General features: G+C 40.8%; 1 protein-coding gene across 4 annotated transcripts in view; it reads left to right on the top strand.

The window, feature by feature from the left end:
* PIK3R1 (phosphoinositide-3-kinase regulatory subunit 1) overlaps positions 1-14,543 on the top strand; it is a 94,097-nt gene extending 79,554 nt beyond the window's left edge. For all 4 annotated transcript variants that reach the window (XM_069223044.1, XM_069223034.1, XM_069223061.1 and 1 more), the window contains 6 exons: positions 408-533; positions 2,045-2,187; positions 2,993-3,169; positions 3,280-3,348; positions 4,287-4,457; positions 9,810-14,543. In XM_069223044.1, coding sequence (XP_069079145.1) covers positions 408-533; positions 2,045-2,187; positions 2,993-3,169; positions 3,280-3,348; positions 4,287-4,457; positions 9,810-9,999 — 876 coding nt within the window. In that variant the 3' untranslated portion in view covers positions 10,000-14,543. The remainder of the gene's footprint in view (positions 1-407; positions 534-2,044; positions 2,188-2,992; positions 3,170-3,279; positions 3,349-4,286; positions 4,458-9,809) is intronic.
* The last annotated feature ends 1,316 nt before the right edge of the window (positions 14,544-15,859 follow it).

A 15,859-nucleotide genomic window follows, 5' to 3' on the forward strand; every position in this document is an offset into this window, starting at 1 on the left:
TCTTAATGGGTAAATGGCACTCTCTATACTGGTTTATATTCAAAGTAAATTGTAAGCTATAAATTAGCCCAAAAGCCAGAAAGTTGGCTAATTGAAGTAATCTCTCGCCATTGACATCTCTAGTGATCTGTAGATAGCAAGTTTTAGTCCTGGCAAGGCCATCGCAGCCTTCCATCTATCCAACGTCGTCAATGGCGAACTGGTATACTGGAATAGTGATTGTTGTTATTTAAAGTGCTTAAAAATGTCTTGATTTTTCTATATAAAAGCTCATTAGATTCTGTCAGCGTATTTATTAGATGTCCCTTGTTATATGCCTCAAAATGTTCAGTTAATAGGTGTGCTTGAAAACGTTCTTCTTAAGAAAGCTTACTTCTCTAATTAGATTTTTGCTTTGGGGTTTCCAGGACCAGGTGGTGAAAGAAGACAGTATTGAAGCAGTTGGAAAGAAACTGCATGAATATAATCTTCAGTTCCAAGAAAAGTCTCGAGAATATGACAGACTGTATGAAGACTATACAAGAACTTCTCAGGTGAACCTTTATCTCTATTTTTGGTACAATTTCAAGGGTACAGGATCTGTGTTCTAGTACTTAGGTTTAAAGGTGGCGCATGGGTGCAGAACACTACCAATAGTGTCCTGTGTATATATCTACCTCTGATCTGCAAATTTCTGAACCACAGTGGCTCGAGGTGCCCATAATTATAACCAAACATCCTTGCTCACCATTCCTGTGGAAAGGTATTTTACTACAAAATTTAGTGGCTGCATCACCTGACGCCTTTCAGCTCTAACCTTTCATATGGTCACCACCCTAAGAACAGTTTCACCCTCATAATAGCTCATCAGCCAGGATGGATGGCACTGTGTCCCTGTGCTTCAAAAACTGTTCTAGAGAAACAGAAATTTGAAGTGATCAGATTCTGAGTGTTGGTGATGTTGAAGAGTGCACCATATAAAGGAGCTGCTCTTCATATACATTTTGGAACTCACAGGAGTTCCCTGCATTTGTTGCATAATTTATGCAGCACTCTAAGCCTGAGAGCATATTATGTTGACTTATACATGGTGCTCCCTGGACAAAGCTATGCCTCTGATGTGCTTCAGATAGAGTGAAGAATGTCAGGGGTTGCTTTTATTCATTACAGGTTGAGTGATAAAAAGCTTTTGTAATTTTTCAGCTCAGCTTTAATGGCAGTGTCTAATCCTGTGCTTAAAAACTTTGCTGTAAAAAAGGCCAAAGGCTTTGTCACTCTATAGCTCGGCATGGATGTCACTGTACATGTTAATCATACGCTTAGAAACTGCTAGAGAGACAGACATTGGAGGTGAGTAGGTTCAGAGTGTTGGTGGTGTCTAAGGGCGTTCCATGTAAAGGAGCTGCTCTCCAGCTAAATCCGGGAACTACCCAGAGTTCCTTGCTTCCCTTTTTGCATAATTTATGTAGCACTCTTAAGCCTGAAAGGGTGTTGACTTGGATATTTATAATATACACACACAGCCCTCTCTCCCTGGGGGTGTGGATAGTAATAGCATTAATCACTTTTGCATGACACCCCCATGTCTCCTCTTATGCTGTTCCATGGGATCAGTTTGTGTTGCACTTTTTGTGAGGGCAGAGTCAGTATAACATTGTGGATTAATAGTTGTTAATACAGGGAGATTTCTGAGGTTCAAGCCAACGTTGACAACTAGAGCCTCATTGTCCCTGCATTGAACTTGGAATTCTTTGATATAAACTTGTTAAATCCTGTATGTTCCTTAATACGAGCAATTAAGGCAGGACTTCATGCTTTTCTTGATCAGTGAGGAAGCCTTTGTAACTTCCATGCCTGTACTTTCCAAATTAAGAAGTATGTGTTTGTAAGAATCATGGTTGTTCTGGGATTCTCTGAATGTATGATGTACTTACACTAACCTTTAATCATGTTGCTATTAATAGTACGTTCTTTTGAAGTCCTAAATGTTCGTTAAGATGATTTTTGTTTTCATGTCTCTTCGTTATTTAAATGCACATGGTAAAATACTTACTTTTCTTTGCAGGAAATTCAAATGAAAAGAACTGCCATTGAAGCATTTAATGAAACAATTAAAATATTTGAAGAACAGTGCCAAACGCAGGAAAAATATAGCAAGGAATATATAGAGAAGTTTAAACGTGAAGGCAACGAAAAAGAAATACAAAGGTAACCATTTCAAGGGTGTAACAGAAATGTATACACATTGTTGCAGAATGCCGGTTAAAAACGTTGCAGGTTTGAATTGCAAAACAGCGTGGAATGAACACCTAGTTATACGTTTATTGTGAGATGTTTGATTGCGTATAAAATGTAGAATTTTAATACTTTAATTTCACTGGATCTGCAGATTTATTAATTGATATGCACCACGATCTTAACTTGTCATTGAATTTTGGTATATTCAATGTGTTCTGTTTTGTCCATTCTGCATTGTACGAATCCCATATGTCCTCCTCCGTCCATTTCCTCCCACCTGTAAAAATGTAATCTGCTTACCTGCAAGTCGAGATCGTGTGCTGGCAGGTTTTGTGGCTTTCCGACCACCTCAGATTCTAAGCACAGTTGGTCATCTAAACAGCTAGAGTTAGCATTTTCAGTATCTTGAGTTGACCAGTGATGGTGTGTTTGTGGTAGCACAGAATTCCATGAATAGGTATACAGAAAACTACCTTCTAAAAGAAGCAGGCCAAAGGAAACTTTGTGCCAGGTTATTTTGGGTCTGCAGAGACACAAGACGCATTGCGACCCAACTTACATCGCCAAGTCAGAAGAAAGTAAATTCAGGGGTGTCTTTCCATTCAAAACACACTTAAGACGAAGTTTGCGCATGTAAACAGGGTGTGTAGGTGCTGCAACACCAATCAAACAAAATAATGTTTTTTATACAAGGGACTCTAACTTAGCATGCTTGTGAAAATGTAATTGCAGTTCTTAGAAGCTTATGATATAATAAAATTAATCCCTTTTTTAGGATCATGCACAACTACGAAAAGCTGAAGTCACGAATTAGTGAAATAGTGGATAGCAAACGAAGGCTCGAAGATGACCTCAAGAAGCAAGCAGCTGATTATCGCGAGATTGACAAGCGCATGAACAGCATTAAGCCTGACCTCATCCAGCTGAGAAAGCTCAGAGATCACTACTTGATGTAAGGGTTTTTTCACATTCCCACTTGGTTGGCCTGGAAATGTGGCCGTACCGTTAACTGTATTTACCATGCCTCTTCACTTCCTCACGTGTTTGTTTTTCCACTTTTAGGTGGCTAACTCAGAAGGGTGTTCGCCAGAAGCTGTTGAATGAGTGGCTGGGCAATGAAGTCACAGAAGAGTAAGTGTGTGCAGTCTTTCTTACAGTAGTTTGTTCACCCCTGCCTAGCAGTGGGTCAAAGGGAGGATGTTCCCGATTTCCTGTCCTAGATTTTATAGCAAGTGAGTGTGATTTGTTAGAATGACAATCCTGGTCTCATGGACGTCAGGTCCAGTCCCTGAATTGTCCATACCCTTCTACTCCTCAATTTTGAGGTGTCTTAAAACAGCCATAAATATCAGCCGAGAAGTTCAGAGGAAAGATGAGTGTCCAGCTTTTGTTTGCTGCCACTGGTGGTAATGTAAAGGGTAGGTGTGTGTCAAACTTACCTTAGCAAGCGTTGTTTATGTGGGGATACCCAGGTACCTCAGAGACCAGGGAGCATACTTTGAGCCTAAACATGTTTGTGTAATTCAATAAAAACGCATTGATCCTTTATAGTCCACACATCTAATAACTTCATTTTTCATGAGCCGTGACATAAAGAGTTGAGTTAGTGTGCTTGATATACATATAAATTACTTATCATAGGATTATTGCAAATATGTATCGCTCACATGAAAACTAGTGTGCATCATGCAAAAAGTTGTGAAAAAATGGTCATCACAAAAGTGATGCAATCTAAAAGATGCCTATGCTTGTCCGTTTGTAGTAGTACAAGGGAGTGTTGCTTATCAGTTTCTTCAAAGGCCAAAAGAGGAGCCCTAAATAGTAGGCAGTTACCCACCACAGGAGTAAGGAATGCAATAGGGTAACAAACTTGCATGAAGTGCTGAGTTTATTCTCGGTGGCTTGCATATTGTTTTAGTTTTGTGTATTGAAGCTTTCAGGGCTGTAAAGTTGCTAAAAGGTGGCATACGGCACTTTATAGAACTAAACAACATAACAAATAAAATTTTAAGTCATCTGCATTACTAGTATACATTTCAAGTCATCTAAAAATGTCTTTATTTCTTTAGTCAATATTCAGTAGTCGAAGATGATGAAGACTTGCCACATCAGGATGAGCGCACTTGGAATGTGGGGAATATCAACCGAGTTCAAGCGGACAGTCTGCTGCGAGGGAAGCGAGATGGGACATTCCTGGTGCGGGAGAGCAGCAAACAGGGATGCTACGCCTGTTCGGTTGTGTAAGTTATTCTTCAGTTGTGCGCAGCTTAACGGAATTTTCAAAACCTAGCGTTATGCAGTTTTTTTAAAAAAAATTTTTTTATATGAAGCAGGGAGGAAGGAAGGCCTTGTAAATGGAAACATAATCAGGAAACCTACAATCTTTAAGATAATGTTGTGAACCCTGGGACTCCGCGCCTGTTTTTCAGACGCTTTGGACCTAGGAACGCATTGTTTAAAAGTGGGTGTGGATTAGACAATTTGAAAAGCGTTCTGGAACTTAATGGAAAGGAAAGAAGGCATAATGTCTCTGCAGGGCAGTAACTTTGAATCTGTCACATGGTATGGAGTGAATAAGATAGGCCTAAAGGAAAATTGTGCACTAGAAGCTGCAGTTTAGAGTATGAACAGTAGAATTCGGTTAAAGCTCCTCTGAAATTAAGATGGGTGAGGTTTCCCATCATAGGTTTCTCCTAGTCTATGGTTAACAATGATAAAACACTCCCTAGTGCCATACACTAGCCTTGACTGTAGGTCAGCGTATGACCTTAATTATATGTTGTCTTATGTAGTGCTGACTCCACCCAGTCGAGGTACAGTGTTTTGTATCATTAGAAATCCTTACCAGACCACCTGAAATCAGGGTTGAACATTTAACAGCATATCATTAAAACCAGGCATGAAGAATAGTGACACTACCATTTGACAATGAGGAAGAGTGGTATTAAAGAATTATGCATTACAACATAAGAGAAAACTTAGCGGTCTGATGGCAACTCAGCGTCCAAAAATTAAACTTTGGTCTCAAGTAGTTGGAGGACAGGCAGGTTAGAATTGAACATTGAGTTAAGAATGCAAAGGTTGGGCACCTGTTGATATTATCATTATAGAGATATATTGTCGAGGCTAAGTAGGAGAATGGTCAAGTCTAGGTGAGCTTACAGTAAGGTTTATGAAGAAAGCGATTGAATCTCGGGCAAGTAATACAATTGGAAGATAAATTGCTAATTCTAGATTGAGGAGTAGACTGAGAAAGTGAGGGGAGTGTCTTCGTAGGCTAGGCCCCAAGAGGAATTAGAGCACAGAGTTGCGTTGAGAAAGGTGCCCATGAGCAATTAAATTAAACAGTCGGGCGCAGATGTTTGGCAAGGAGCAGGTTTATAAGAATGGATTTAAAACTCTGAAAGAAAGGGCACATTTAATGTGAAGAGATGTTCTGGGAGCATTACCAGAGAAGGATCTGCAAAGCTTGGCCTTCTTAACGTAGAGTTGAGCAAGGATGTCTGGTTCTGTAATGTAAGATTTATTTGCCAGGTGAAGTAGAGGGAACTGATTAACAAGCGGTCCAGCACACCAAAGGTGCTCCTAAAGCAAGCCCGTCTGCACCCAAACAGGTCCAGGGCCCAGGAGCCCTGTATCTTTTCAGCCAGATAGATTGATATTTTCTACTTACTGACTTAGTGCACTTTGATATGCCTGTCCAGAAGCCTGCCAGGCCTCCTTAGACCCTCAGAGGAGTCTACGAAGTTGTACTTTTTTTTAATTTTTCACTTTGCGAACATAACCTCTACAATTTCACCATTGAAAATTTTACTCATGTTCCGAGATCAATGAACAGTGAAGTTACCTTTTCCTGTAGCACGTCAGGAAGGAAAGTTTGCTTCTTAAGCATTAATTGTTGCTTCCTCCTAAGGCATCAACAGCACTTATACAATTTTTTCCTGGTTAATTCCCCTCATGTCCTGTTTCTGACTGAAACATGGCTTCATGAGACCTCTCTTTCTGATGTCATCCCTGCATTACCACAAAACTACTTAATCACTAGAAAGGATCACTAGGATAAATTAGGAGGCGGGATTGCGATTGTTTTTAAGGATAAGTACAAAAAGTGCAGGGGCTATCTGTCCCTGCCTGTGAAGCTTTGTTCTTCTCGCTTTGTCTCACTCACAATTTCACTGTATTCGGTGCCTGAATTTATCATTCTCGGTGATATGCCGAGGACTGGTGTTCCCTGGTTCCTGATTTGCTCTCTTCCTATGTTCTCAAATGCACTAACTTTATACTGCTTGGGGTTCTAAATATACACTTGGAGGATCCCACGTGCAGCTGTTGCAGGGGTGTTGTAGAGGATCTTAGCGCTTTGAATTTGGATCCAATTAACTCAGCACCCACCCACAAGGAAGCCACCTCTTAGACCCTATTTTTTTTCCAACGTGCAAGATCTTACTACAGACAATCCCCTGCCACTCCTCTGATTGGACCACTTGGCAATGCCATTCTATTTTGATTTATTCAATCCCCTCCACAGTGGCAGCCAAACCTCAAATCAGGCCTAAAAACTGGTCCAGATTAGCTGTTCCTTCTCTTAATGCTCAGTTACGAAATGCCAGACCTAATATGTCCCACTGTGGTTTAATGAGGCTCCACCGGTGAAGAAAAAGCGATACAAGGGCCTGGAAAGGTCCTGGAGGAAATCCTATGAAATTCAAAACAGCATTAAAAAAAATACAATGCCTTTTGTAGACCTACACAGGCTACGTTCTACTCAGATAAAGTCTCTGCTGCCCAAAACTGTTCCAAAACACACTTTAAAGTAGTTAAGGAACGCTCAGACCCTACAAAGGTTTCTCTGTCACCCTTGTCTCTGTCACAATGTGAGGAGTTGACACACCTTTTTTGTTAAAAAGGTGACAGACATCCAGCACACTCTTGTAACTGCTTGCATGGGCAAATCTCAGTTTGATGGTAGCATCTCCAACACTAGCTCATGGGTGCAACCTCCAAATGGTGAAATAAACATCTCAGACACCACACAAACCATTCAGAAAATGAATTTATTGACCTAATTTGGATAACCATCATTTTCTGACCTTGCTGCTGCAGTCTATCAAATCCAGCTCTCCACAAGATCCTCTGACCAAGCTTAACCTGCTGGACTTAGGCCTCAGACAACTTCTAGCAAGGCACCTCAACTCATCCTTACAAGAGGGTCAGATTTTCCAGGCATGGAAACAAGCCCTGGTCCGGCCCCCCTTAAAAAAGCGTAACTTGGACCTCTTTATCTGATCTAATTTTAGGTCAATCTTGATGCTTCCCATCCTTTCCAAACTCCTGGAGGGGTGTGAACATGCAGTTTGACCACCTTTGTGGAATCTCAAAACTTCCTGCACTCCCCTCAATCAGGTTTTAGAGCAGGCCACAGTTCCGAATCCACCCTCCTGAGAGTCACTGAACATCTGAGGCAGCTTCTGGATGAGGGTGGAACCGCTGTGTTGATTTTACTTGACCTTAGCACGGCCTTGGATACTGCGCCACATACCACTCTTCTGGAGTGTTTCCAGCCAGCACTGTGTCTAAGCCTCATGCCCTTACTTCTGGAGTCCCCCAGGGATCAGCCCTAAGTCCGATGTTTAATACCTGTCCGTCCGCTGGCAGACGTTATGTAAAGCTGCGGCATCACCCTTTTCATAGGCAGACGACACTCAAATCATCTTCTCTTTGTCATCTGCTGAGGGCCACAACTAAGGCTCTGCACTCCTACTTGAGTCTGGTTTCTACCTAAATAAACATCAACTTGCTTAAATTTAATGGCTATAAGACAGAGGTAATGGTCTTAGGCAAGACTCCCCTGCTCTGTGGTCCACAGCACAGACCTGAGACCCTAGGTACTGTTATTAAATTGGATTGCAATGTAAAGAACTGGGGCTAACCTGTCACTCGTGCTAAGGTAGCTTCCACCTGTTTTTTTTTTTTGGGATGATCCCTTTTTCAGCCCAAAAGACTGTTATTCAGGCTCTGATATTATCAAGATGGGACTACGGAAACTTCCTTTATTTAGGGGCATACACGGCGTCTATTAGACACCTATGAGTAGTCCATAACTCTGCCACCAGGCTTCTATTTCGACTCCCAAAACGTACTTCTCTGTCACATCTTCTTCACAAGCTTTATTGGCTCGCTGTGGAAAAACTAATACAGTTTAAAGCATCATGCTATATGCACAAAGGTTAGGTCAGGCAGGGGTTTGCGGTTTCTACAAGATCTAGTAGCACCTTAACAGCCCACTCACTCTCTGCACTCAAGCAGCTGATCCTGGTATATGGTTCCCTGAGTCAAATTGGCTTGCATGGGAGGCTGTTCTTTCTCATTCCTTGGGCCCAAAACTGCGGAACACCTTAGTCTTTGAGAAGCTGTGATCCACTGTCCATCTTTTGCAGGAACCTGAAGACCTGGACGTTCTAATTCGGTTTGTGCAGCCTGCCCTACCTCCTGCCTAAGTGCCAGGAGACCCTATTTGGGTAGCTGTACTCTATACAAGATTTCTATAATAAAAATAATAATCCCATAGTCCCCATTCCTTGAGGTGTAACAGTGTTGTGCATAAATCGATGGCAAAGAGCATTCTTTAGCAAAGGGTTTATAGTCTCGGAGGGTTCCTTAATCTGTGGTCTGGGGTTGGCGACACCTACTTGGGGACCTACTTTGAAAATTATATAAAAACAGATTAATGGAGTGTAAATAAAAAAGAAAAACTGAAACGTAATACTTTCTGTAAATGTTAAAGAATTTGAAATTAGGTGCTAAAAATTGAGGTGGCCCCCTGAGAATGATTTGTGGGAGCAGTCAAACAGAGTATAGTATAAATGATCGTTGTCCTCAGTTGAGTTTAGAAAAGCTCAAACCTTGCCGTTATCATGTTGAGGTTATTTTTATATTAGTTTGTGAATTTAAAAAAAATATTTCCTCGTTTGCTTGATGAATCCTTGTTTCTATATGTGTATGTATTTTACGGGTCGAATCATAAAAATTGACTAAGCCTGGGTCCCTGGATTCCAATATTGATCGGGGGAGTCCTTAGAAGACAAATGGTTAAGAACCACTTGTCCATTTCATGTGTTCCATGTAGACCTGATATGCTTTGATTATGTATATATTAAATGGAATATTTGGTGCTCACGTTGTAGATAGCTACAACCTAAAATTCGAGACCTCTTCTGATCTGGCAATCTCATTGTCATGCTATTATTGTAGTTTTAAATGTCCTCACAGTCTTGTCTAATACACAATAGCCAGACTCCCAGGCCACCAGCGGAGAGGGCAGCTTTCTTCAGTATTTGTACTTCCAAACCACAACCTTCATGTGCTTAGCCTGTGCTGCGGATGCGAGGGTGGGGATGGCCAGGAGTCCTGCTCTTTCACTTCGCTGGTTAGTTCTCTGGAGCGCGATGAGCTGCCGGTCCATTTCCTAATGTTCTACGACATTCTGTATATTAGTAACTTTCTTAAGTAGCGTTTATGTTGCAGCTGCTCAGATTTTTCGTTGAATTTCCTCACAATAACCTGGAGTTTTTCTTCTTTTTCTTTCCCTTTAGCGCGGAGGGCGAAGTCAAGCACTGTGTGATAAACAAGACTCCCAGTGGCTATGGATTTGCAGAGCCTTACAATTTGTATGGCTCGCTCAAAGAACTGGTGTTACACTACCAGCACACGTCGCTCTTACAGCATAATGACTCGTTAAACGTCACACTAGCCTACCCAGTATACGCACAGCAGAGGCGATGAAAGACTTGAAGCGCTGTGCTGAGTACTAATTCAAACATTGGGGGCCTCACGAGGAAGAAGCGCGCCCTCCCATTGAGCACGACTCCGGGTTCGGAGCGGCAGTATCAAAGCAGATGGGATTGGAGATTTCATCTTGGCATTGGGAGATGGAACAGTTGAAGCTGTGAATGTGAGTGTCTGCTCGAGCGTGCTTGTTTTCTGGAAACAAAATGAGGAGAAGCACAGCGACAGAAGAAGATGCTAAACTTTATTTCCTTGCGGAGACTTCGGAGGCCTTTCACAATGGTGCTTGTTTACTCACTTTTGGAAGCTTTACAGGCCCAAGATACGACTTGTTTCTGTGAGCTCCGTCAGAGGCTGTTTCCTGTGTACACCTCCTCCGGATCCGTGTTTGTTCCAGATACACAGCAGCATCGTGGATTGGTTCATTGTCCATTAAACATATGTAGCAGAATGGCACTTTTCGTTTGTAAGGGACACTTTAAAGGAACTGCAAGGCTACAGGTGTCTGGAAAAAAATTGCTTTGGTAGCAAAAGTGCCACGAAGTGTTTTATTTAGACTTCAAGACAAAAGCCTGTTTTTAGAGCCTATTTAAAACTGAAGAAAACAGGAATGGCATACAGTATATAAAATATGTACATAGTACTGGGTGACTAGCTATCAAATAGATGGAACTTATCAACACCATACCGTGTCTATTTTCTTTGTTTTGCTAACGGCTGAATCCCTAGACAGTGCTATGCAATGCCTGTTATACTTTAACCCGTACCTCGTTTCAGTGTATCAATGAGATAAGCTTCCTTCTTTTTTCTGTTGCCTAAGTGTATTTTGTATAGTTTTGTTAATGTTCCTTTTGTATGTTTTACTAAATGTACTTGCCAGTACGAAATTGGCTTCAAAATGAAACGAAAACGTTTTACAGTGTAGTCATGTAGACAACCTGGTTAACACAGCTGAAGCTTTTGTTAAAAAGCTCACAAGATATATTTCTTTCATTAAAAATATATTAAGGCAGTGTCTCAAAATCCGCAGTGTTCCCCAATCCGAGGATTTTATTTGCAGGTGTCCAGTTATGCTGGGATGAGAGTATTTTAGATAATGGTACTTCAGTGTTTTTTTCTCCCAGAGTGTTGGTAGAATATATTCTAGTTTTTCTACTCTTGGAAAATCATAACATCCACTGTTTTTTTTACTATGGCTTTATCCCTTATCCCATCTGGATACACGTGTCAAACTTTAATAAAGTGTACATGAATTTTTTTTAAAAAGATCTCAACGTACATCAAGAGAAATTGCTCACATCTCTTAAACTATTAATGAGTGTCTCTCAAAGAGCCTCCTGCCAGAACCACTTTCAGTGATGAAGCTTTGTGAAGTCTGGGGCCACTGAGTGTCCAATCTCTTCTGTGGCAAAGCTGTGACCTTATCGACGCCTTGAGCAGATGTAGATAGTAACTTATGTAGTTGCAACTTTAAATACGATGCCAGGAGAATCCTAGCTTTAGGGCAGATTTGTTTGGGGTTTGGCCTTTACTCCAGGTTAATTCTTCATTGATACTCATCGTGTTTTCAGCTCCCGTGGAGAAAGCTTAATGTAGGTTATAAAGGACAGGGTTAGAGGTTTGTTACAAACTAGTGGATGCTCTGTTCTAAGAACTCGACGTTCAATCAGCTTAGCAAGGGTTCAATGAATCAACAGGGGCTTCGATGCTTAAGTGAAATAGAAAACCAAACTTAGTTCAAACATTAACTCAGTTTTTGCGTACTGTCTGTTGGATTTTCCAAAGTATTTTAAAAGTAATGCCACCATGCAAAGACCGAAAATTTAAATTGTTCCTCGATTGGGATTCTTCCCATTATGTCTTTGAATTTGAGAGAAAGTGCTTTCGTCAACGCTTCCACATTATTGACCATATGCATTAAGGAATCTGTAATGCTGTGATGGTACCAGCATACCCACCCGGGTAAGCCGTTAAAGAGGCGCTGACAGGATTAACTGTTTTCACTTCAGTTTGCGGCCTTTATTTACTGCAGAAAAATTGTTTCTGTGGAAAGGACATACTTCTCTGTTCCTGACTTTTTAAAAAAAATTCTCATGGGGACTATTTTCAAAAAAACCTTTTCTATTGTTCACTTAACAGTAGTCATTGTTCAAGAATGTACGGTAACAAGATAGGTGTTGGCTTTACAGACCTGTGTGTGAGACACACCTGCTACATGGGGATGCGGTTTGCTTTGCACCAGTCAGTGATGTTCACATTTGTGGCCCAAATGATACACCTCTTTTATTATTAAGTTTGTGGAATTAATATTGCTTTTTGGAAATGAACTTTAAAAAAATGAATGCTCATATCTCGTGCCCTTGTGTAAGGAGGAAGAGCTCAGTTGATAATCCATACATAGAGACTTCCAGTATTCTCTTAATTTTTCAAATATACACGTAAATGCCGACTTCAATGGCATTACAGTATATCCAAACACCCTTCTACCTTCTCAGTGTCCCACCCATCTATATTTCATTTGTCTATGATTCTTATAAACAGTGCTCGGTTAAGTGTATATTTGCATGTCTAAATAAGGCAACGTGCAAATTGGTTGTAATAATTGGCACCTGTTTCCCTACACTGCCAAAAGACATTTCCATGTAATTTACATTTGTCATTCACAAATATTGCGTCCATTTTTTAGGTTCACTGATCTTGGTAGGGAACTGAAATGTTGAGAATTTGTATTGGTTGTGTGACACATTCAAGTGCATAGTGTTATTTTCTGCAGTTGTTAAAATGGTTCCCTTCGGGTGGTATTTGCTTAAAAAAATTATGATGTGAAATAACTATACCTGGAACAAGCTGGTACATTGGTTCAAGGAGAACTGTGCCCTGGCACAATCTTTAAGGGAGAAGGTGATCTCTTTGGCTTCGAAGACAGTTCAGAATATGAGTTTTCCCTTTTTTGGTTCCACTTAAACTTTGGAGTAACATTTAGACTTGTGCGACACACTGGTGAACGCTGGTCATAATTTTCTCGCCTCTTTAGTTAGAAACGACCGTCGGGGTTGCTATCACCGATGTCTACATTTTTTAAAATCATCCATTAGGTGTATTATTAATAGATAAACTTAACCCGCTATAATTTTCACTTGTAAAACTTAGTGTTTAATTAAAATGTGGGAAACCACAACCTATATTTTAGAAAACATGTCTGTAAGAGCTTTGCCGTGATTGTACATGACCACGTGCTGGAGCACACTTCTTACTCATCTGTGTATTTCCCAGAGGCACTAGCTGTAAGCCAAATGGCATCGCTGCCAGTAGGAAAAGTAAGAATATATAAGCGATCTACACTACACAGACCAAAATCAATTGTTTTCCAGTTATACATCTGCAAGAGGAAAAAAAAATCTAGGTCATATAAGTTGCCCGCATGTAGCCTTAAATTACAGGTTCCAGTAGAACTAGCAACCCAAATGAAAGAAATGGAAGTCTGGTGAAGATTACGCCAACGCCATTTTTACAAACTACTCTAACGCCCACAGTTGAAAGCAGTGCAACTGAATAAGGCCGGTACCCTTACTGCTGGTCTTCACGCTGTTTTAGCCTTAGTTTTCACATGGAATACAATATGGCAGACAGCTGGCATATCAGTTTTTGCTAAATGTGCTCAACTGCTTCTTAGGAAACTAGTGCTTTAGTTACATCTGCGTATACGGCTGTAACCATCATTTTAAAGGTACCTACTTTTTAGGTTGGTCAACATACAAACGTCATATCACTTGTGATGTCTTCTTTTATAGGAGGTTTGGCAGAGGCAGGAATTGTGTGTGATTAGAGCAACTCATTCAATATCAGATCACCTGACTGAATATGCTTGCCCAGATTTATAAGCTGTGCACCAAAGTCAATATGCCCGCTGTTGGAAAATCAAAACTTCTGTGCAAATAAGCTGTAGTGGCCATGTGCTTGCAAGGAAATTCTAAAGGTTTTCCTTTTTTGAGGAAAATGTCTGCTGTTTGTAACATAGTGCTTTTGCTATGCATGGTATTCTGTTGGGAAGGCAATCCTGACACGTTCAGGCTCACATTGCTCACTCTTGGAATGGGCAACTCAAAGCACAATGCCTCACATGTGACAAAATTCAGAATGTTGCCAAATTTTGTAAACAAAGATAATCATGAATAACACATTGCTAGTGAAAGTTAACTTGACATGTGTTGGTTTATAAACTTGCATTACATTTGTCACCATGCGATTGCATTAGCTGCCCAGGATGCTGCTATTTTTTAAAATCATGTTCCAAATTAAAAAAAACTGTTTGTTAAATGTTTTTACAACATTAAAACCTACTTTGTTTAAAAAATAATAAATTGGTCTTGTTTGGGGGAGGATAGGACGGTAAGCTGTAATTTGCCTTTACAAGGTATTGAAATTGTGCCTCCTTGAAATTTTGTTTGAGCTATAGCTTTGATAAAGCTCTGTCTTGTTTAAGTTGCTTTCAAACATTGTATTAGGCCTTCAAACAGAATAAAGGTTGTTTTGAAAACAAACTTTGTTTGCATTACTCAGAACACTTTTTGTGGAGTATTAATAGCTAGAAACTAACCTTTTGTCTGGGGAAGTTTATATAATTTGTGTTTTTACACTAGTCACATTTGACCAGCTCTTCACTGCATTCCTAGCAGGTGCCTACCCATTCTAGCATCTTGAACAAGCCAAATTCAGGTTAAGCAGATAACTGGAATATGTACATGTAGAATATAGTTTGAGTGCTACATGCAACCGTAGATGCTATAAGCTGGAAATACAGCATTCCTTTTGAAGTTTAAATATCTCTTATCACTAACATAGAACCTATTGTTTTGAAGACTGCTTGTGACCACAGATGGGTCACCATATGAATTCCATCAGGTGCTAAACTGTATATGGTAACTTTTTCAGCAATTACTCCCGTACGCTAATGGGTTGTGCTAATGGTCTCAGCGGCAGCTTAGTCCTAACTCCAAAAGTAACGACGAAGAACGACAATTGACTCAACCCTCATGCACGCATATTTCTTTTATGCATGCCCTTCGGCACAGATCAGTTGCTGTACTCCAGAACTTTGTTCATTTTTCATGGACTTCCTAAATGTTTGTTTTGCTTCAGTGTGCTATGGATGTCTCCCCCACCCAAAGATTACAGGTGCAAATCATGCCCCACCTGCATGAAGCAGATGTCAGTTATGAATCTACATGTATGTCTGTCTTTGGTGTCTGTTCCAAGCATGATTTGAAGTCTTGCAACTTACTCTCCCTGAAGCACTGAAGACCACCTGGGAGCAGGAGGCAGTTTTGTATATTGTTGAGCACAGAAATAAGGCTTGTCACTTTCTTATTCCAAGGCCTTTTTCGGCTCCAAGCCAAAGTCCAAGTCTGTGTCCTCTGTTTAGTCCAAGATGAAGTCCAAAGGCAGTTTTTGGCGAAAACCCAAGAATCCATGCAGAAGTGCTCTCCCCATTGCTTCCACTCCAGGAAGAGATAATGCAGCAGTCTGAAGGCCTTGCTCCAACCCGATTCCTGAGCTGGAGCCGATATGACTCATATTTCCTGGGACTTTTTCCACTCTGCAGCAAATAAAGTACTTCTATGAGGCAATCCTGCAATGTTTCCACATGATTCAGTGTCCCTCTGGAGCACCATCGTGCTCTATGGATCTCAAGTCCAGTTTACAGCATAGCTTTCCATGACGTCAGCTGACCACATTAGAGATCTGGACACCCTCCCTCCCTCGCCTCCACTCCATTACTGAAAGCCACACTGGTTCCATCTGATCCAACCGTGGCTCCAGAGGCTAGATTCCAAATTCTAAACCAACCCTCCATTTG

The sequence above is a fragment of the Pleurodeles waltl genome, chromosome 1_1 (assembly GCF_031143425.1).
Source record: "Pleurodeles waltl isolate 20211129_DDA chromosome 1_1, aPleWal1.hap1.20221129, whole genome shotgun sequence".
NCBI classification, from domain to species: domain Eukaryota; kingdom Metazoa; phylum Chordata; class Amphibia; order Caudata; family Salamandridae; genus Pleurodeles; species Pleurodeles waltl.